General features: G+C 50.9%; 1 protein-coding gene across 1 annotated transcript; it reads left to right on the top strand.

Annotated features, from left to right (window-relative positions):
- Positions 1–1,691: 1,691 nt before the first annotated feature.
- GATA3 (GATA binding protein 3) lies at positions 1,692–22,000 on the top strand. The gene is given in 7 exon segments (XM_036114354.2): positions 1,692–1,940; positions 2,381–3,031; positions 5,439–5,765; positions 5,768–5,968; positions 11,382–11,527; positions 15,832–15,957; positions 19,897–22,000. Coding segments are annotated over 6 exon segments (1,326 nt in total). The 5' UTR covers positions 1,692–1,940; positions 2,381–2,790; the 3' UTR covers positions 20,182–22,000.
- The last annotated feature ends 1,202 nt before the right edge of the window (positions 22,001–23,202 follow it).

Genomic DNA, 23,202 nt, shown 5'->3' on the forward strand with positions numbered 1-23,202 from the left:
AACCCCGATTTCTAACAAACATCAGATTTAAGAAGACGGAGCCTCAGGAGAAGCTCCAAATCCAAGATCGGGAGGACCCACGTTCCCACTACTCTAAAATAAATTTTACTAATCTTTCTACAGGGATTGTGTATTAAAACAAGTCATCTCTCGCCCCCACCCCAACACACACACACCAAGTTAGGCTGAATATTGATGATTTTCCTTGACCGCATGAAAGGAATCCTCCAGAACTTACTTTCAGGGACGATCTCTTCTATTTCGACTTTTTGTATTTGTAGGGAGTTTTATGGGGGAGAGGAGCGAAGAGGGAATAATGGCTTCAATTCAAATAAACCCCCCAATCCAGCTCTTAGTACGGTCCGTGGGATAGCCTGCGGGGTGAACCCACACTCTCCTCGCACACATTGCCCTGGGGTGAGCAGAGGGTGGAACCTGAGTCTTCTCTTCCCGCCTGACCCCTGCTCGCCCCGGCCGCGTTTTCGGGACAGGCGGCTGCAGGAGCCTGGGCGCCGCTAGGGGATGCAGTGGCTCAAAGGACCAAAAGAGGCCGGGGAGGTTGGAGCCCGCGGGGCCGACCAATCGCGGCCCGGCCACAGCCTCGCCCGCTGATTGGCCCCTTCCCGGCCCCGCCCCGCGCGCCCCGCCCCCTCGCCGGGACTTCTGGAGCCGCACCCCCTCCGCCTGGGGCTGCGGGGCTGGGCCGGGCGGAGCGAGTCCGGGGAAGGTCGCAGCAGTCCTGCCCGCCGGCCGGGATGGGGGTAGGTGGAGGGGGCTGGTTGCTCGGCTGGGGAAAAACGCCGGGAGCCAGAGTAAGTAGGGCCCTGGGCAGGGTGAAGGGAAAAGTTGGGTAACTGGAAAGAAGACCCGAGTTCTTTCTTTGCAACCACTCTCTCGCGCTGTACTCCGAGGGCTAGTTAGCGTCTTCCTCTCTCTCCCTTTCATTTTCTTCCGTCCCTACTGCCACTCAAGTCAGAAGCACGCATCGATTACAAATATCAGGTCTGGAAGGGACAGCTGCAACAGCGGAAACGTCCGTCCGAGGGGCTTGAGAACACAAAAGGCTGGGGGAAATGTTGACAACGACCACCAAAGTAACACGGACATTCCAATAAAGGTTACTCCTCTTGCCCCATTCCTCAGTCTCTTAGGCAACTCTCTCCAGAGGCAAATCTCAAAAGGACTTCGGCATTTAAAAAAATCTTTTTTTTTTCCTGATCAGTTTTATATGCACGTAGCCCCAAATCAGTAGCCTCCCAAATACCCTGGATTGAATTTAAAAACAAGTTTGGCCATTAAAAAAAGTCTGGAAAATAAAGGCTGCCTGTAGAAATTGACTTTATGAATGGGGCAGGCCGGTTTCCCCGGCACGGAATAATCACCCGAGCCGGAATGAATTGGCAGGAGCGGGAACCACATTTAAAGGGCCAGAGCGCAAATTCCCTCCTGCCCGCCCCCTCCGCCCCAAACCCCGCGGGCCTTGCCCACCCGCCCCGCCGCCCCTCCGCCCGGGCGGCCCTCCGCGGCGCCCCCCTTCCGGTCAGTGGAGGGGCGGGAGCAGGGGCGGAGGGGTGCAGGGGAGGGGTGGTGAGGTCCTGGAGCGGGTTTGGGTTGCAGTTTCCTTGTGCTGGTGATCCTGTCCCCTCCTCGCCAGCGCCAGGCTCCTCCCCCTCGGCGCGGATGACACTAGAACCTCCTTAAGTTGCGTCGCGCCACAGCTGTCTGCGAACACTGAGCTGCCTGGCGCCGTCTTGATACTTTCAGAAAGAATGCATTCCCTGTAAAAAAAAAAAAAAAAAATACTGAGAGAGGGAGAGAGAGAGAGAGAAAAGAGAGAGAGACGGAGAGCGCGCGCGACAGAGTGAGCCACGCAATCTGACCGAGCAGTTTCTGCTCTCCCCAGGTCACACGCCTCCTCCTCTCTGCTCCTCGCTACCCAGGTTGGTACTGGCAACTTTTTTTTTTTTAAGTTTGATTTTTTTTTTTTTTCCCCTCGCTCCATTTGGGAGGACTTTAAAACACTTTAAACTCAACCCTCCTCTTTTGGAGAGTTGCTAGAGGCCTGGAAGGAAGGTCCCGGGATCGCTGTCCCCGGCGGGGGGGAGGGAGGGAGCTGTCGGCCGAACTGGAACCGCTCAGTCACTGCAGGGGCCTCGGGAGAGCCGGGCTGCTGGCGATGTACTTGGGAGTCGTTCCCTGGGCGGCCGCGTCCCGGTTGGCCTCGCTCGGGAGGAGGCGTGCGCGTGTGCGCGTGTGTGCGCGTGTCCTGGGTGCGCGGGCGCGGGGCCGGGCGGCTCGCGGGGAGGTGGTGCCACTTCATAAGCTCAGGTGCTCAAGTACTTAGGAGCTCATCCAGGTCTCCCCCTTCTCTCCTCCGCAGGTGACCCGAGGAGAGCCTCAGCCGCCGAGCCGCTGAGGAAGCCCCGGTGCAGAAGAGCCTCACTTGCAGAATTCCAGCCACCTTCGCTCGCCCTCCTCCCCCTTTAGAATTTGGTTTCCCCTTTATCCTTCCGTACCTGTTTTTCTGGAATTTCTTTTTTCTTCCTCTTCTTCTCTTAGCTGAACTACTGTTAAAGGTTTTTGTTTTTGTTTTTTATATCTCCTTTGCTCACCTTTCCTTCCTAGTTTTCCCATTGCCCCACTGAAAACAAATCATTAAACGACCCCCGCCCCTCCGACGGCAGGAGCACCTGCAGAGCCTCAGAGCCCCGCGACCCTCCAGCTCGACCGCCCTCCCTCTCCGCGCGCGGGTTCCGGGCCCGGCGAGAGGGCGCGAGCGCAGCCGGGGCCATGGAGGTGACGGCGGACCAGCCGCGCTGGGTGAGCCACCACCACCCCGCGGTCCTCAACGGGCAGCACCCGGACACGCACCACCCGGGCCTCGGCCACTCCTACATGGACCCCGCGCAGTACCCCCTGCCCGAGGAGGTGGATGTACTTTTTAACATCGACGGTCAAGGCAACCACGTCCCTTCCTACTACGGAAACTCAGTGAGGGCCACGGTGCAGAGGTACCCTCCGACCCACCACGGTGAGTCCGCCCCGGGGTGCGGGGACCCCCGCCCAGCCGCCGCCGCTGCCCCCCCCCCCCAGGCCGGGGAGGCGGGGAGGGACCAGGGGGTGGGAGACCCAGCCAAAGCCCCCAAGGGCCGTTCCTGCAACAATTAAAAAAATTGGGGCCCGGAAATGGGCGAGGAAGCAGTCTCAATCGCCGCGAGAGTGTGTTTTTAAAAAGTCGCAGCAGGCGTCTCTCCGCGGCTGGCTGCTCTGCCTCGGGCCTGGCGCTCACCTGGCAGGCGCCCGACTGCAACCCTCTGTCCCCGCACGGCCGGCCGCAGGTTCGGGGGGCCTCCGGGGTCCGGGGCTCCGGGGGCCTAGGCTCTGCCCCTGCGGCCACGGCTCCGTGGGCCCGCAGCCGGCGCCGGCCAAACCCGGCTCGGACTTGGTTCCTTCAAAAAGGGCTTCGCTCCCCCAGTTACCCTGTCGTTCTTTCTCGGGGTGGGGTTGTGGGGGGGGAGGCTTCTGCCAGCGTTCGTCAGTTTCTTTTTTCCGGCACATTTTCAGAAAGGCCCGAGAGACATTTAATTCGCATCCCTGATCCCTGTTTTTTGACCTTTCCCAAAGCTAGTGCATTTGGTTCCTAGGCAGGTCTGCCACCTCTTTGGCTCTGAGGAATGGAATTCTGGTACTTTGACGGGGTTTTGGTGGAGAGATTACTGTCTTCAATGGGAGACATTTGAAATTTCCTAGACTCCCGGCTGCACAGAATTTTCCTGCGTCTTTGCTTTTAGGTTGCCTCATTGCCTGCTCCCCAAACCCTTGCCTTACTCTCTCCTCCGGCCTACAACAGTCCCATTAGGCTCCCAAAGAAGATTTAGGATCCACCGGGGTTTCTTTCTTATGTGGGAGCGATTCCAGTTGTCTTTTCTTTTTTTTCTTTCTCTTTCACCTTTGAAAAGTTTAGACGAGTTCTAAAAGGTTAAGAAATCAAGCCCTGTGTAGTTAGGGGTCGGGGTTTGGGAAAGCTCTAAGCTTTCCAGCATAAGTGGGTTCCTAAAGAAGAAATAGAGGCACCATCTCAGGCAGAGAAAATGTGAGTCTCTCTTAGTCCGGGCGACTGAAGTCTTTCCTGGTCCCCCTACTTAGAGCCTGCGTCGGCGCCGGTGACAGAGCCCCTCTGCAGCAGGCGTCCTCCGCCCTGCTGTCACCAGCTTTTAAACAATTGTTCCTGCGGATGGGGCGCTCTCTGCCCTTGTTCTGTGCAGATCAGCAGTTAAGTGGAAATGCGGTAGATGCAGACTTAATATTATTTACTATACTACTTCCTGCATAACATTGAGTCTTGACCCTTGGCGTTCAGAGAACTCTCCTTCCCTCTCCCCTCCCCTTCCTCTCTCAAGATTTTAGTTTCAGTATTGTTCTTCATGGTTAAATAGAATGTCAGATGCTGAGGCAGGTAGTGGATTAAAAGATCAATAAGTGTGTGGATTTGCACTTGCCCCCTGCATGGACCCCTCTCAGGGTGTATGGACGTGTCTGAGTTATGGCCGTCTGAAAACTCTGTATTTCGAATGCTCTGTGGAGAAGTAAAATATATATGTCAACAGGAATTTTGTGTCGCCGGGGGGCTCAGGTGAAAATCCACCTACGGCACTGGTGGAATCCCAACTTTGGGGGCAAATATGGGGTTTACTTTATTTTCCTTCCGGAGGATTTGGGAGGGTGAGCAAGGCAGAGTCCAGCCTTGGAAACTACCTCCAACAGTCTGGGCAATTAAAATGTCCTTGCAAATCCCACTTCAGGCCTTGCCAGTTATGAGCAAGCACTGAAGCAGGGTTCCGGGGAAGCAACCCCAAAATGCTCCCTCCCCTCCTTTCCGAGAGCGAGCACCCTCCTTCCTGCACTGGATTTCGGGAGTGGGGCCTCTCTCCAGGTCCATGTCTTTTCCCGGTGTGGAGCCCTTGTGCGGCCAGGCTCACCCCATCAGGCCTTATTATTCACAACCGACTCTTATCAGGCTGGCTGGGATTAGGTCTGGGATGGGGGACGCTGGGCCATGGAAGGAAACCAATAAATCAAGTCAGGTTCTAGAGATGGACCTCAGGGGATGCCATTAAGTGTATCTGGAGAGACCAAATATGCCCAGGGGCTCTCTCCACTCCGTCCCAGCACCTCTTGGGTGTCACAGGCCCCTAATTCTGCTGGATTTGAGGGGACCTTCATGTGGTAGACACGGGCATAAAGTGTGTGCTGACCAAGGTCCTGGGCCGGGGGGACGGGGGCGGCGGCCTGGGTGAAGGAGTGGGCCCGCCTGCAGATCCAGGGTGTATTTGGGACTGCCCTGGCAGGGGGAGAACCCCCAGGTGTGTCGAGGGCCTCCGAAGCGGCTCTCACGGGCATTTCTCTCTCCTGCATCCCGCACCCCCCTTCCCGCGCAGGGAGTCAGGTGTGCCGCCCGCCCCTGCTGCATGGATCCCTGCCCTGGCTGGACGGCGGCAAAGCTCTGGGCAGCCACCACACCGCGTCGCCCTGGAACCTCAGCCCCTTCTCCAAGACGTCCATCCACCACGGCTCCCCGGGGCCCCTCTCCGTCTACCCCCCGGCCTCGTCCTCCTCGCTGTCGGCGGGCCACTCCAGCCCGCACCTCTTCACCTTCCCGCCCACCCCGCCGAAGGACGTCTCCCCGGACCCGTCCCTGTCCACTCCGGGCTCGGCCGGCTCGGCCCGGCAGGACGAGAAAGAGTGCATCAAGTACCAGGTGCCGCTGCCATGAAGCTCGAGTCCACGCACTCGCGGGGCAGCATGACCACCCTGGGAGGGGCGGCCTCGTCGGCGCACCACCCCATCACCACGTACCCGCCCTACGTCCCCGAATACAGCTCCGGACTCTTCCCGCCCAGCAGCCTGCTGGGGGGCTCCCCCACCGGCTTCGGATGTAAGTCGAGACCCAAGGCGAGATCCAGCACAGGTAGGAACCTTCTCCGCCTCCCCCGGGGCCTTTTCTCCTCCTCCCACCTCTCCTTTCTCCTAAATCCAGGGCGCGGAGGAGGGAGCCTCAGTCTGGCCCCTGGGGGGTGGGGGGATCTGCTTGGTGTTCCAGACCCTTCTGAGATTTGATTTCTTCCCTTTCTTCCAACGGGGGCAAAGAATGAGGTGTGTCCTATCTCATTCCAGTCCACAGAGCAGAGGGGAAGTGGGATCTAATTTAACTGCCCCCCCCCCCCCAGCTGGGGAAGGAAAAAGACAAACAAAAACAAATACCCTGTCCCGCCTGCTCAGGGACCTTTGGGTTCTGCCAGTAACCTCTAGTCAGTTTCCAAGACCAAATGGAAAGCCCAGGGAATAAATCTTTAGTGTTTAATGCTAAAACGAAACCTCCTCAAACCTAAACAAACACAGGTCCCTCCTTTGACCCCCCTGGCTTCTGCAGCCCCATCTGCCTGTTCCTCTGGGCTCAGCTCAGGGGGGGCCATGCAGGCAACAGAGGACATGGATAAATAAAGCATGGGTATATTTTTGTGTGTGTGGGGGGCAGGACCCTGGCAAGAGCAGTGCACCTATTCTTTGCATGGAAAAGAGGCTGCCCCTCTAAGTTCTGGGAGAGAGGTGGGCTCTGCCCTGGGGAAACTGGAATGAAAATCCAAAGTCCAGGGGGGCCAGTTACCTATGGTGGCCGCACAGGCAGGGGCAGGAAGGCATCTCAGGACCTATTCCTCTACTGATCTGAAGCCAGAGGAGGTAGGCAAGACTGAACGACATTCCCTAGGTGTGGGTCTCCGCTTCCTCTGCTCATCCTCTCTCAAAAAAGCACCCCTTGTCTAAAAGCGTGCTGCATCTTTATTCTCTGGCTCTAGACACTTGCTTAAAAAAAAAAAAAAAAGCAACACCAAACCCACACAAAATATTCTGGCTTTCAAAATAAAATAATCCACCGCCAATGTTGCTTCTAACCCAAGCAGTGGAGAGACCTTGGGATTCTCTCAGATGAGATTTAGCTAGTTTAAAAGATGATTTTTCTTCGAAGATTGTTCTGTCTCCTTGGGTGGGTCCATTTCGGGGTGGGTCTGTCTGTCCTGGCTCATTCCAACGTCTCACCTCCGCCCTCTATCTATGGAGATCCTATATACAAAGAAGTGGTGAAAATCACTTGTCTTTTATGGGTGGGACGAGCAGTCTTGAAACCGGGCTTGCAAAACCCGGGTTTGAAAAACTTCCGAGGGAGGGCTCTGGGAGCCCAGTGACCATGAGATCAGTTTTCAGGGTTTTTTTTTTTTTTCCAGGGTGACATTCACTCCGACTGCCTGGGCAGGACTGTCTCTATTTAGTTGATATGTTTTAGCTAATCCAATTATTTTCAGACTGCTGCGTGCGACAGTTGCATTGTTTATCCCGCGCCAGGAACTTTAATAGAGTCCGGATGCGGTTAGGCTGACAGAGAAACTCAGACCTGCATGTTCAGTACATGAAAGTCGGCAGAGGGAGAGGGAGGTAGGCTCGCTGGTGGAGTCAAAGAGAAAGCAAGAGGAAGGGAGAACAGGCGGAGGAAAGTGGCCAAGCTGCCTTGCCGGGGGCTGGGCTTGGGCGCGGAGTGGAGGGTTCCAGAGAAATGGGGTTCAGCTTGGCTCAGAAAAGCCGGGATTAGATCAGGGCTTGAGGACTGATTTCAAAGAGAGCAAACGGATGCATTTTGAGGTAGTGATGGGAATTTTTTTTTTTTTTAAGTTCTCTTTTCTGGTAGCGCAAAGTTTTGGGGGAAAGATCGTGGTATCTGAGGCTGGGGTGGTGGTTTGAGTGGAGGAGGGGACAGAACGACTTTTCCAGAGTCTCTGGTTTCTCTCCCCTCTGTGTGCACACCTTCGGGCCTTCGGCTAGTCTTTTCCTTCCTCTCCCTCATTCCTCAAGCCCCTGAATATTTGGGGGTGGGTGGGAGGAAGGGGTGCAGTTACCCTAAACCAGAACCAGGAGCACCTACGGACCGATTGTATTATATATATATATATATGTATATGTATATGTATACATATATATTTTTTTTTCTTTTTTACTTTTTCTTTTTTCTTTTTTGGTAGGTGGGGAGAGGAGAGAAGACATTGCAATTTGGCTTCTTACTTCCTCCTTCTTATTCCTTTCTCACAGTCAGAAACCCCAAAACAGCACACCTGGGCAGCTAGGGAGCTGGGACTTTCGGGAGTGTGGGAGTGGGGGAGGAGGGTTTCTAGACCTTTCTGGGTAGAGAGGGTGGAAATGGTAGCAGTTCTTCAGGGAGTTCTCTGGGGTTTCGTGGTTGCGTTGTTTTTTTTTTTTTTTTTTTTTTTTAACTCTGTGCAAATGCACTTGCCTAAGGTAGAGAGAGGAGGAGAGAGGGTTGTTGCATTTTGGAGGAACGGTTGAAGCAGTGGTTAGGGCACCTCGTGCTTTTCTAACGCCGGGCTGTCAGTGCTGGGTCTCCCTCTGCAAACAAAAGACAAAGCCTTTTAGCGAAGGGCCCTTTCTGGGCACCCCCCCACCCCCTGGCTGTGGGTATCTCGCCCCACCTTCCCCTTCGCAGCCTCTGGCCCCAGCTCCTGCTCCTTTCCTCCAGCCCCGGTCTCAGAATTTCAGCTGGAGGCCAGGGAGGGTGTTTGAAAATGGCTGTCGAATGTCAAGAGGCCTCGCAGCCCTGTGGTTCTTGTCACCTACGAGAGAGAGGTATCTGTCTGAGCAGCTCACACCAGGCAGTGAGCGAGGAGAGGGAAAGAAAGCAGGAGACAGTCAGGGCCTCCATTAGGAAAATTGGTTGTTTGCTGAAGTCACAGACTAGCGGCAACAATGAGAGAAGAAAAAAAAAAATAAGAAAAAGCCAGACAAGGCAATCGCAAACTTGCGGAGTGAATCAAGACAGAAAATTGCTCTAGTGTGCAGAGCCTGGCTGAAGAGGCAACCGTTGCTAGTTTTGAAGGTCCCTCTGAAAAGGAAGCTGTCATCCTCCCCACTGGGCTGACAAAGGAAAGGAAATCAGACTAATCACGTCAGGCCGGGAGATCCCCCAGCCCCGGGTGCCTAGGAGCAGGGCTGCCGGCCCCAAGCCAGCGGGGACTCCACCCCGAGTGGGTGCTGCGGGAGCGGAGGGAGGAGGGGGCCAGCGAAACCTCGCCCGAGCCCTCCCTGCGCAGCGGGAAAGCGACTGGGTGCCAAGGGACCGAGAGGCCCCTGTCTTGGCCGGATGGGGAGTGGGCTTGGGGCCCTGGCCAGCACAGGCCGGTATTGCTGTCTTCAGAAAGGCCCACCCGGTGCCTGCGTGGGGCACCGGGGCTGCCGGGCCTGCCTGTCCCCAGGCTAGGCTGCACCAGGCACCTCCTCGCCCACTCGCCCTTTCCCCCTTCCTCCGTGCCTCCCCCTCGTTCCACCACCGAGGCCGCAGGCTTCCGACTCCAGTGGAAGGTGTGGAGGTAATTCGGTCCCAAGCCTTTTTGAGGCCCGGTAGATACTGTTGGGTACCTGGACGCGTGCTCCTGGCTCAGTAGCGCCCGAGTTTGGGGAGAAGGCCAGTGGCTCGTGGGAGGCTTTCTGTAGACCCTGGGTTGAACAGCTTTTTGGAATTTGGTGGAAAAAAAAAAAAAGTATATATATATATATATATATATATATATATATAAAACATTTCTCTTAACTCCTTATATTCTATTTTTTTCTTTTAAAAGGAAAATGGACAAAAACTAGTTAGCACCATTATGAACTCCAATGTCGGGCAAAGCCCTCCATTTCTGGAAGTCTTTTTCCTTCCCCAGAGCCTGTCCCTGGAGAAAAAAACAAAACAAAACAAAACAGGCTTACAGATGTGAGCCCCCAACGTCCTCATACTTGGTCTAGGGGTTTCCAAAGGCCAAACAGGCCCCCAAGCCTGCCGTGTTCTCCTGGTGTAAGGAGTCGCCTAGATTCCCAAGCAGCCTGCCTGGTTCTCTTCCTCCACCCTGTCTTCCTGGTAGTTTGGAATTAGCCGATTAATCTCATAAAACGGAACAATGCTTAGGGGCTCATCTTTGTCCCCTACCATCCTCCCAAATCTCCCTCCTAGCACCCCCAGAGAAAGCGAAACCCTCTGCCTGACTCCTCCTCTTGGGAGACCAGCTCCATTGGAGCTACTGCCTCCTGCAGGGGCGGGGTGGTGGGGGGAGGCAGCTCCTCCCAGTCTGGCTTGGTTGGCAGAGATGCTGGTACATGCCTGCCAGGAGGATGAGGCCCCCCAAGAGCTGGGCAGGTTCTCCCAGAGACTGTCCTCCCTTTCCTTCTCCCACAGAAGTTGGAAAGAAATCAGTGAGCAAAACTCCCCTTGGTCCTAAAATGGTATTTTGAGGGATTCTCTCCAGGAGCTTTCCCTCAGGAGATGGGTCTGGGTCACTCTCCTGCCCCTGGAGTGAACTGGCCTGGCCGGTTTTTTGTTTATTTTATTTGTTTGTTTTTTTTGGGAGAAAAGCTACTGCAGGAAGGCCTTGGTTAATGAGCTGACCGAAAGGCCGCCCCCCCCCCTTTCTTTAATTGGCCTATTCTCCCGATCTGCCCGTCATGCTGCTCCTTCCGACTCTTTCCTCCCGCCAACACCTCCAGGGGTATTTCCCTCCAACACCTCCTGGCCTGGTCCAGCTGGGGTCATACTTCACCTTCGGTGTCTGTCACAGTGGCTGGTAAATCATAGAAAACCTTGGCCTTTTCTAGAGAGAGAAAAAAGGTGGTGGGGGGGAATGAGTGGACCCCACCGGGTCTTCATCTATTATTTGCCAGCCGGGGACATTTCCAGTTTTATTGGAAGTAAAATCTAAAGTCCTGGGTCCTCAAAATCAATCAGCCCATTGATCAGTCTATTCATCGATTTATTCTCTGTTTATCTATCTAGCCATCAATTCATCTTTCCTTTTCCCCCATCTGAATCGTCAGGATTTAATTGATCTCTATAGACACACCCCGCGATGGTAATGGGGCCCCTTTGTTTTCCTTTGAGGGAACCAACTTGGAATTTTTGCTTTGCCACAGTCCAGGACTTCGTATTTTCTCAGGGAACTATTTCAAGTTGCCATTTGCCTTCTTCCTTGGCTGCACTTGATCTTCCCCATCAAGTCAGGCAGGCCCAGAGCAAGGTTCTGCTGCTGTTTATTCATGAGCCACTTCTTGGGGCGGGAGCTGAGTGTGTGCGGGAATGGTTAAGCCATGACAGGGCCAGGGGGTGACTCTTCCCCACTTGGGAGCCGCCTTAAGGGTGTTGGGGGGTGGGGGGTGGGGGGAAAGTTCCCCAATAGAGGGAGCAGAGAGGGGGAAAAAAAAAAGTGCCCAATTTTACTCTCATGCCCTGCTTCTGAGTGCTGTCAGTGTTCCTTCCATAAGTGACTTATGTGTGGTCTTGTTTCCAGAAGGCAGGGAGTGTGTGAACTGTGGGGCCACCTCAACCCCGCTGTGGCGGCGGGACGGCACCGGGCATTATCTGTGCAACGCCTGTGGGCTCTACCACAAAATGAACGGACAGAACCGACCCCTCATCAAGCCCAAGCGAAGGCTGGTGAGTTCTCCTCCAGGAACACTGACCCAACACGAACCATTGTGTGTTTTTAATTTCCTCTCTTCAGGAAGGAGAGCTTGCTGCAGGAAATTGGCAGGACAGCTCAAAATCCTGTCAGCTTGCTTGGGGATCCTTCCCCCCCCACCCCCCCTTTCTTTTCTCAAATTGGATATACAGAAAAGTTCGCTCTCTCTCTCTTTTTGTTTCCCCCTTCATATTTCCTAAGTCACTTACCAAATTTTTTAAGGATGCTGGCTTTTTGGTCATCAAATCTCTAATGTGTTTGCAAATAGAATGAGAGCGGATCAGGGCAAGTGAGTTCAGATTCATTGATAATCGCTGTGCCACAGACGGAGAGATGTTGTGTGGAGATGCATGTACCAGGAACCATCTAGACCCCGTCCCTGAGCGGCAGGCCCCCGAGGAAGTGAGCCAGGTTCAGTGCCACGGAGGGGTCTCCTGTGCCCGTGCTTTAAGAAGGATGGGGCCCATTAGCTGAATCTCACTAGCAGCAGCCCCTGAATCGAGCTGAGTTTTTCTTCTTTCCTGATCTTAAGGACTGAGGACTTTCCACAGCTCATGCCTTTGGGAAAAACTTGTGATTCCTGTCTTGCCTCTTGGTCTCATGTAACATTTGCTCTTATTTCCCCTTTGAACCACTACCGGGAGGGTGATGGTTTTTAATCCCCTCCTTCTTTCTTTCTCAAAAGTCTTGACCCTTAGGAATACTTGAGCAATTTATAAGGAAGACTAGCAGGAGGAGTTCATTGGTGAACTTGTCTTTGGAACCTCGGGCTTGGATTGAATAGCAAGTGTATGTAACAGACAAATAAAAGCAGGCTTGGCAAATGATAACTCTAACCACAGTCAAGAGATCAAAATGCTTTTTGTAGTGATGACATTCACCAAGTAGAGAGGGGAGGAGGGGAATTTCCCCATGCAGATTAGTGGATAAAGCAGCATCCATCAAATTCTAAGTGTGTGTGTATGTTCATTTTAAAGAATTGTCATCTCCATCAGATTTTAGTGCAACTTAACACCTTTCACATCCTTTTTAGAAGAAGGAAAAACTTTCTAGGGATGGAAGTGCCCACGTGACTTTAATTTTTGGCAATCCTGGGTCTCCCGGCTTTATTCCTTCTGATCTTTGCCCCCTTCTCCAGCATTCTCAACCTCCCCCCACTTGTCCCCATGCACTTGGGTATTTTTTTTTCCTTTCTCTCATGTGCAAAGCTAACTTCCTAGGAAAAAGCTGCCGGATATCTGAGCACTGGAGATAACTCATAAACAACAACTCAGCTTCCCCAACCTAAACATCAAGATGTTTGAACGTATCAGAACAAGTGTTTGAAAAAAAAATGGCTGGAGGTGTTAGCACAGAATGAATATGATCGCACCACAAAAGAATGTTCTGAATCACTCAAACCTGGCCTTAGTTAAAAAAAAAAAAGAAAGAAAAAAGAAAAAAGAAAGAGAGGAAAAGAAAACCACCACCAACAACTTTCTTGTTAAAATAAGTCATGGTACCATCCTTATAATTAGACTTTTTTTTAAGGTAAAAAAAAAAGAGAGAAGAAAAAAGAGGGTATAAAGTCTCAGACTATGGGCTGGTTGATGAGCAAGAGTGTATTTGACATTTTCTTGGGGTTTCTTCTGTCTGGGAAGATTGCATAGGAGGGCTTTACTTGCATTTTATATAAGTTTGTCTTCATTCACCTTTCATAAGAAATCTCTAGAACTCTGAGTAATAATTGCTTTTAATTCTGGAGTTCATTGGCTGTCACATTTTAAGCTGTCTTTTCTTTCTTACTCATCTGTTCTGGGTGGTTTTGTATTTTTAGTTCCCTGGAATTCATATGCTCCGGAGAGCGACTCAGAGCACATTCAGGATTTTTTTTTTTTTTAGCCCTTAGATGTGTTTGACTTCTTTCTGAGTACCTAGAACTTTCTTTTTCTTCTTCCCTATATTTCCTGTTCCTTCACGCCAGCCCCGCCTCCCCAATTTGCTATTTTGGCTGTACACATTTCCAGATTTGCTGAAGACCACCCAGCCCATAATGTAGCTAGCTCTTGAGTAAGATGCCTATCTAACCCTGAATAAACTCATGCAGGAAATAGAAGAAATGACTAGAGAGGAGATCCATAGAATATTTTTTCTGAGTCTTGCCAGGGTTTTCGTATGTCTAACTGGCTAGCCGAGTCGAGCTTGCTTTATTAATGTACTTTGTCTCCTGCTAGTGAACCAAACAGTGTGGCTTTTAGAGTCTGTATAAATTCGCATCAAGTCTGTGGACCAGAGACGTATTCTGAGGCCGCGTGTATTTACGTTACCGTCAATACACTGGGAAGGACTGCACCAGGGACCTCCTGGCTTGGAGCTTGACTTTTACCAGCTGGTATTATGTGCTTGTAGCACACATTTAAACCTGCTGAGCTGGGAAATCTGCTGCCTGCGTAGATATTAATCGACTCGATCTCAGTATCTGTTGTCAAGAAAAAAGTACAGGGAGATAATAATAATCACACGATCACATCGTTGTCAGAATCATCAAGCACTGATTTTCTGTATTGATTTCTTCCCAAGAGTATACAAGTACCAGTTAGTCCGGTCTCAGCCCAGCACGGTTCACGAGTGGTGGGTGGGCATGGACGTGTGGGGTCAGAGGCGGCGCCCCTGGGCTATGGGGAACTGTTTCCCAAATGGACAGCCAGAAAGTAGGACTTTCTCAATGATGACAGAGAAGAGCTGGTTTTTCTTCCTGGTTTTTGTAGAACACAGAAAAAAAAGAATACCCCCCCAAATATAAATAAATAAAGGCCATAACCCTGCTCTTCAAGCTTGTAGGAAAGAGGAGCCTATCTGTGGGACAGTGTAGTGGTTTGAAGGGAAGGGAATCAGTCGGCTTGATTCAGAATAGCCACGAGGTTGCCCATATCTGGCGGCTTTGGGTGTTGGGCCGAACTTTTTGCTTGATGAAATATTGATGGAAAAGCATACCACGATCCCTCTAGTTTGATCTCAGGCTTTTGTAAACATGCCGGAGTTTTCTAGATCACAGATAGCTGAATTCTTGCTCCTCCTCTGGGCTTTGATAATATATTTCAGTCCAGAGCCGGGGAATACTTCTTTTGCAGTTAAAATTGTCCTTGTAGGTCGGGGGAAGAGGGGAAGGAATTGACAGAGGTATATGTTAAAAGGGACCCAACTTTGTTTTCTTTGGAAAGTGTTTGAGTTTACATTTTTTTTCTTTAGAGTGTGGACGTAGAGAATAGTACCCTCCGTAAGTCTAAGTGTGTCAAAAAGTGAAAGAAAAATCTCCCTCTTAAAGGAAATGAAGTCAGTGACACAACCAAATAATTAAAATTCAAGCTGAGCCTGACATCTGACCTGCCACTCTTGGGCTCTGTGAACAGCAAATAGGAAATACCTAATTTCACGAAGGTGAAATGAAATGAGAGCAGGATGGGGGGTGGGGGTGGGTTCCTGTTGATTAGCAGAATTCTCCGTGCTTTTCAGTTTGGCTCATGAACTGAAAGCCACCTAACGAGAAGGAGGGTGGCGGTCACCAGGAGTGTGGGCCAGGCAAGTATAAGGCTGCTGCAGATTTGCTGGGGGTCTGGCTCATGAAGGATGTCCTGCTTGGTGCTTCCTAAGTGGCCGGTCCTGTGGGTGCATGCCACACACACACACACACACACGCGCGCACACAGGCGTGGACGCTCTCCTACTGTGCGGGCCCCCTGTTCTCTTTTGAATCCAGCATTTCTTTATTTGGGAGCTGTCAAGTGCTCTGGATGTTTGGGTTCGCTCTCCCTTAGCTGTTCATGTGTTGTGATGGCCTCGTTGAGCATCGATCTTCTTGGCAGTTGCCCTTGCAAGCGGCTCCCCCGGAGTCTGGTGCACGGGGGTCCTGAGAGCCCCCGTAATTCAAAGTTGCTACCCATACAAGTTAAACAGCGGGCAACTTTGCTGGCTGAGGCTTAGGGGACCATTAGCTCAGGGTGGTGGTGTGGGCTCTCTGAGCCTCCCGATCCTGCCTCGTAGAGTGGCAGGCGAGATTCTGGCCCCTTGACGACTGTGCAACTCGATCCTGTGCCAGGGGATTGGCTGTATTTTTCTTCTTGAGGCAGCTTTTGGGGATCTTTATTACTTTCATGTGGGCCACTTGCTAGTTTTGATTTCAATGATAATTTTTTTCTTTTTCTTGTTGTCAGTGTGTCTCCGTGGTTCTGAAAGCCCATTTCACCTTTGTTTTGATTTTACCCTCTCTCTCTCCCTCTCTCCCCCCACCCCCCACTCCCAGTCGGCAGCAAGAAGAGCAGGTACGTCCTGTGCGAACTGTCAAACCACCACCACGACGCTCTGGAGAAGAAATGCCAATGGGGACCCTGTCTGTAATGCCTGTGGGCTGTACTACAAGCTTCACAATGTAAGTGTCCCGGGACCAGACCTGGTTCCTGTCCTGGGGGTGCCCGGGACACGGCGTCCCCCGCCCCGCGTCCCCTTCTCCATTGGATCGCCCTCCCTTGGACCGAACGGCAGGCCTCAGAGCAGCAATGTCAGAGTGGACCTGCTCTGTCCCCCCTGGCGGTGCTGAGACGGGACAGTGTGGGGCCGAGGACGACCCTGCGCCCCACATCTGTGTGGACAACACGGCAATGCGTCCATCCAGCGCCTCAGGGGAGCCTGGCCTACGCTTTCCAGTCTCCCTTTTGGGAAACCGGTATAGTTTGATGGTTTACCTGCAGCTGACACTTTTTTTTTTTTTTTGCAAAAGAGGGAATGAGAGCAGGCAAGAGCAGGGGAGGGGAAGGTGGAGAGAATTGAGGGGAGTCGTGTGCGCGGCCGTGCAGTGCTGAGGACGGCAGCCTCACCTCACCTGCCCTGCGGATGTTACACGGACTCTCTGTGTAAAAGATGGGAAATGAGATGCCTGGCAGATTGCCTCCGATGTCTCTGTCCTCACCAGCAGAGACCGGAGGACAGCCGCCGAGTGGGGTTATCCGTCCCAGGGAAGAGAAGCTCTTGTCTCCTCTCCCGTGTCTTCTTCGCAGAATGAGAATCACCAGCCAGTCACCTGGGTGTAGCTGTGTCGTTTCTAATCTTTTCATTGCCCACCCACCCCCATGCCCCGTCTTGTAATATCTTTATGTTCAAAACAGAAAAGATCAGGTATTTTTGTGTGTGCCGGAAATAACTCTGGCTAACAGGCTGTGACCTCATGAGGCCTGAAGTTTTAATTCATCCCGAAGAAGAAAAAAATGGCCAATTCGTCCTCTCTCTCTGTCTCTCTCACTCGCCTCTTTTGCTCGGATTCTGCTAACGTCTCTTTGCCAACCTGAGTTTGGCAGAGTCTGGGGCTGAATGGGGAAGAGGCTTCTTGCTCAGGGCCATGCTGGCTGGGGACTCATCTCACCCAGGAATACCTGGGAATCGGGAGGAAGCTTCTCTGGTTAGATTTTTTTTGAGTCACAGGAGAACTTCTTCAGGGTGATCCCGGCACCCTAGTCCCTCTTTGCCTTTTGGGAGTAAGTTGTTGCCATGTCCAGGGACCCCGTGACACTCCGGTCCCTGCCTTCCATGTCATCCCCTCCTACCACGGTCCCTGTGTGATGCCCAGCCTAACGGAACTGGTCTTACTAGTCACTGCCTCTCGAGCCTCGGACTGCAGCATATACTTGCTTATCAGCAGCGAACCCCGAGTTCCGCTTTCACTTTGGGGAATTTACTTGCTCCCTGCGGTGCAGAGAAACAGATCTGTGATGAAAATCTGGAAGATTTGGGGCATCAGAGTTCCTGGGCTACCCAGCCGTTGGCCCAGCCTCTCCTGATTGTGTTTGGCTGTAATTTATGGTTTTCAAAGAACTTTCAAGTTTCTTGATTACACTCGAGCCTCAGATAGTCCCACGATGCAGGCAGGGCAGAAATTATTTTATTTCCGTTGTACTTGAAGGCGTTATGACTCAGAGCGTCAAGTATCACAGGATACTGGCCAATGAACATGGCTGCTGGAGCGGAAGAGTGGGGACTGATTTCAGAGCGGCCCAGACCTGCCGGCGAGGTCAGGCAGGAGTGTGAGGACTGATAGGGACTGGTGGAAAGTAAACACTTTCTCATCTCAGCGTGTCCCGGAGTTCAATTCAAAGTAATGAATTGGCTGAATATAGAGATTTCTTTTCTCTTCCCACAGAAGCACAGGAACGCTGGGAGATTAACCAGCCATAAATTTCTGGGACTGCTTAGCCATGGTGAGATGTGGTCTCGACTGTGTCCGATCTAAGGGAAAGTTCGGAAGCCTATCGGTTTCTCATCAGATCTTCACTGCTCACTCCCACCCTATTCTTAACTCGCTCCCGACTTCGTGGCTGGGCTCCAGTGGCTGGGAGAGGACCTTGCTCCCCAACAGGAGTGATTTTTCTGTCTTCTCTGCTTTAGCAAGACTTCACGAAAGGAGGCAATTTAGGTGTATCTAACAACAGGAGATTATAATCTATTAACATTCTCATCGCATCGTGTTTGTTATGCCCATCTGGATGCCTGTATATGTATGCTATGAGTGAGCTCCTTTCTTCTTATCTAGGTGTTTCGATAACTACCTATCTCAGGATCAGTGTACCTAGGTGGTGTTGAGACTAGTTATCTGGGTTTGTGCTGCTATCTGTGTAACTAGATATTATATTTCGATATCTGGCTGTGTATATCTAGATATCCCCGTAAAGAGCCGTGTGTCTAGACATTATCTTGGGGGAAGATTTGATGGGACCGTAGATTCCTATCACCTGTGCAGGCTGCGTCTTTATCTTGATTGTCACTTTGAAGAAGGAACCCTGAGATGTTCTTTTGGCAGTGACCTTTTAGCCCTTCTACCTTCCTGGCACACGAGGGAATTAGGTCTCAGCTCCAGCGTGTGGTTCTGTGCCCCTCTTTGGGGTGACCTCTCCCAGCTCAGCCCCAGGAAGCTGTGTGTCTGCTGTCTCCAGAAGCGTTGTTGGCAGCCTTTTGCTCTTGGCTGTTGGCTTCTGTCTCCCTTAACTGTCCTTTTCCAGCTTGGGGAGCAGACAGGTAGATCCTGGAGCCAGGAGAGCCTCTTCTCTTCCTCCACCCTCGAGGACCCGGGTGGAAGAGGATGCTTTTTTCCCTAAGGAGTCAGGAACGACTGGGACCCTGACATTCTGTCCTCGAAGTGGTTTGCCACGTTTCCCTGATGCGTGGCCAGATGCGTGGTTTGCTGGATGGGGCAGCTGTCTGCCACTGAGGTGCCTCCGATTCTGACTTCTTGTGTGGAGTGATCTCTGCTTGCTTTGTAAAGTCCCCTCTCTTGATTCCACCCACCTTCCCTACTCCCTGCAAATGCATTTTAAGAACAAAACAGACAGAGGCTTCTCAAAAAAAGAGAGAGACGATATGCTGTCTCGGATGTGGAAGACTAGTTGAAGACCTTCAGAGTAGGCCCTTGCTTGTCTCTTTCCTGGAGCTCACTCCCGCTCTCGAATTTTCAGGATGAGGGTGCTTTCATGTCAGCTCAGTTCTGCACGCCCTGAAGTGCTTATTAGCAAGTACTCGGTGACGGGTCGGTTGGCTCTTTGACTGGTTAGGAGTGCAGAGTCAGAACTAGGCAGAAATCGCAACTTTCAGTCATTGCTCGGTTGCTGTGATGGGGGCGAGGGACCAACCTTCTGGAGAGACACACTGTGTTCAAACACGGCCCCAGAACCTACACATTCCAGGGGAGGATTTTTACAGCACCTGATACTGCGAGAAAGCCGGGCAGAAGAGAGGCAACTGAATGTTAGTTTGGAGAGGGGTGCAGCCCTAGTCTCTCCAAGCAGAGGGACTTCAACTCTCGAGATTGATCACATTGTCAGTGCTTTCTTGGTCCGTAGTGCAGATTTCCGATGAGGGCACAGAGTGTTACTTCCGTCTTAAAGATTCCTTCCTAGCCTCCATTTTCATGAAATGTTTGAAAGAGTTTCTAGTGCAATCAGACCAGTTACTATATTTTAGTTACCAGAGAAAGGCAGTCGTATGAGGTGGGTCTCTAGAACATAGTCCTTGGGAATGCAGAGTTTCCTGGGGAACATTTTCCCCAAAGTGACTGATGTAGATGAACATAATTAACACCCTCTGCGATGGAACACCTCACCCCTGATCTCTTGGTTGCTGCAACTGACCGAACTGGCCACAGACCGAATCTGCAGGACGCGGGGTCCCCGGGAAAGAGACAGGAAGGGGTGGGGAGGAAGGGGGCCCCTGAAAGCAGATCCCTGGCGTGGGGCGGTCAGAGCAGCCGTGTTGAGGGGTGAAAGCCTATGCCCTTTCAGAGCCAGCCAAAAAGTAAAAAAAAAAAAAAAAATTGATCTTTGTTTAGATTAACAGACCCCTGACCATGAAGAAGGAAGGCATCCAGACCAGAAACCGAAAAATGTCTAGCAAATCCAAAAAGTGCAAAAAGGTGCACGACACGCTGGAGGACTTCCCCAAGAGCAGCTCGTTCAACCCGGCTGCCCTCTCCAGACACATGACCTCCCTCAGCCACATCTCCCCGTTCAGCCACTCCAGCCACATGCTGACCACTCCGTCGCCGATGCACCCCCCGTCTAGCCTCTCCTTCGGACCTCACCACCCTTCCAGTATGGTCACTGCCATGGGCTAGAGCCCCTGCTCGATGCTTCTAGGCCTCCCGGCGAGAGCCCCTCCAGCCCTCCTACGTGCATTTTTTGCAGGAGCAGTATCATGAAGCCGAGAACCGATGGATCTATGTTTTGAAGGCAGAAAGCAAAAGGGCGGTTGTCACTTTTGCAAAGGACCTCACTGTGCTGTGTTCTCGATCACCGAATCTGGATCCCATTTGTGAATAAGCCATTCAGACTCATATTCCCTATTTATCAGGGTCTCTCTAGTGCTGTGAAAAAAAAAAAAAAGAAAAAAAAAGAAAACAAACCATGCCGAACATTGCATATAACTTATATTGTAAGAAAATACTGTACATTTGAAGAAGATGTTATTGCATCTGGGGAGCTGTAAGAAAGGCATAAAGGACGCCAAGAATCTTAAGGAATACGGGGGAAATAAAGTGTGGAAATTAAGAAGAAACTAGGTCTGCTATTCACATGGACAGACCGCCAGTGTTGATTCCTTGCACTGGTCACAGTTGGATGCATTAAGAGGAAAAAAAAAAAAAAAGGAAAAAAAAGAAAAAAAAAAGAAAAAAGTCATAGGCAAATCATTCGTTCAAAGCGGTGGGCCTCTGTCTAGAAAATTCTATCAGTTCTGGGCGGTCAGTGTGGCCACTCATGCACACATTGCCATCGAGGGGGTCCCAGAGCCTCGCTCAGGCCTCCCCGCTTTGTGAACAAGTCCCTGTAATTGTTGTTTGTATGTATAATTCAAAGCACCAAAATAAGAAGAGATGTAGATTTATTTCATCATATTATACAGACTGAATTGTTGTACAAATTTATTTACTGCTAGTGTTAAGAACTACTTTTTGTTTTCATATTTTCCTTCTTTCTCAATTTTTTGGTTGAATAAACTAGATGACATTCAGTTGACCTAAGGTGGTTTGTGCTCCGGAGGGCTTCTTTTCCATTTTGTTTTTTGATGATATTTATTAACTAGCTTCTAAGGGTACCGCAGCATCTGTCTCTTCCCTCACGCCTCCCGAAGCCTGGGCTGCCCGGGGAGCGATGTATGAGCTCCCGACGTGCATGCCAGTGACCCCGGCCGGACAGACGGGGTCCTGAGAGCAGCCGGGCTGACTGTTAGCTCCTATTGTGTTCTGTGTTAGTGATCACTGCCTTTCACACAGTCTGTTGGAATACTAATATAAAAATAAGGTGAACATATTTTAAAAACCACCAAATAACATCGTTATTGAAGCGGTGGCCAAGCTCTTAGAGAATCTGGTAGCTCTAGCTAATTTAAAAACAAAACCCAAACATGTTAAGTTATTCACTAGGAGGTAATGCAAACATTTATTCCTTTGGGAAGCCGGGCATCTTTGGAGCTCTCTCTGCAGCCCAGAGGCTGCCCCCCCGCTCCCCCCGGGGGGACCGGAGTACCTTCTGTGTCCCCTTGTGAGCTGCAGACCCTGGGCCTGGGCAGCCAAGTCTCCTCGCAGGAGCAAGGGGGACAATTTCCTCGAGGAGATCCACAGGCGGACTGCAGATGATGGATTCCTCGTGCTTCTCTCCAAGACGTGAAGGAGCTGGGCTGGTGCTTGAGTTCATCTCTGTTTTGCTTTTCTACTGTTGAATTGAATAACACGGCAGTGGAGGGTTTATTGGCATGTTTGCGACACACGAAATAGCCGTTTTTGTAACTTAACGCTGTATAGTTTCCTTTTACTCTGTTGACAGAATGTGTAACCAATGGCACACACTTTAAAATCTCTGTTAAATCGCCTCTCTGCTTTCTTAGCAAATATTTTAAACCTAAAGCTAAATGTTGAAATAAAGGAGTTAGAGACTTAACTGAGATGCAAACGGAGATCTTACTGGCTCCTAATTTAATGACCTGCCCTTGGAATGTTGTTTTCAGCGACTTCTAAAGCACCGAAGGAACTCATCATCTGTTGCCATATTAAATTTGGGAGATTTTCTCGTGTAGCTCCAATGTCTCAGGGTCTGCCACCTCCTTTCTTCGTGAACAGATTTGAGTCCGTGCTCTTTCACCTTAAGAACAGGGAGTTCAAATTCTTGACATTCTTGGGGCGGGATGGTGGGGGTGGGGGGGGCGCACACGTAGAAAAGTCCCAAACTCAGTACTCCAGCTATGTTTTGTTTGAGGGACTGCGGTGATACAGCATCTCTGATCCTACTCCTTCTTCAGAGAAGTGTCATTTTATCATTCTGTCCGTTGATTTGGCATTCTAAGATATTTCTAGAAGATGGTGCAAAAGATCTAAAATATACATGATAACGATGATTCAGTTTCTTCGTTAGAGCATTATCACGTGTTTCCGTGGTTTTGTTCTTTTTTTTTTTTTTTTTTGACTTCACTTAAATAGAAGACACTAGAAGGGCAATTGGAGAGAGGGTTTAATCTAGAAAACACAGAACAAGATTGTAGATCTAAAATATTGCTCCAATATTTTTGAGGCAATTGTATCCCTAATTAATTTTCAAACTTTTTTTTTTTAATTTTATTTCTTTATTTGAGAGAGAGGTAGAGAGGGGCAGAGGGAGAGGGAGAAGCAGGCTCCCCACTGAGCAGAGACCCCAATGTGGGGCTCGATTCCAGGACCCCGGGATCATGACCTGAGCCGAAGGCAGCCGCTTAACCGACTGAGCCACCGATTTTCAACCTGTTTTGTCTCACTTTTGAGATAGTTGCATTAGCTTATCCCTAGGAGGTTAGTGTGATATATATGTGCAAATTTGGATGATTTCTTTAAAACATTTAAAAAGCCAACCTATTAAAAAAATAAAGGACATAGTCACGGAACGCTTTTGCTGCTTATGAACCCCTCTTATATATGGCAGTGGAAATTCATGAAGTAAAAATTTAGATTTTGACTGCTTCTAGCATGTAGTCAACACACACCTAGGGAGTGTCTAGACTGAAGTCCGTTTCAAATCACTTTTTTTTTCTTTTTTTAAAGCAGACCAGGAAATCGAGAAACCCAGACTCCAGTGTCTTACTCTTAGTGTGTGACATTTACATGTTATTCCCC

Source organism: Halichoerus grypus, chromosome 6 (assembly GCF_964656455.1).
Source record: "Halichoerus grypus chromosome 6, mHalGry1.hap1.1, whole genome shotgun sequence".
In the NCBI taxonomy this organism is placed as follows: domain Eukaryota; kingdom Metazoa; phylum Chordata; class Mammalia; order Carnivora; family Phocidae; genus Halichoerus; species Halichoerus grypus.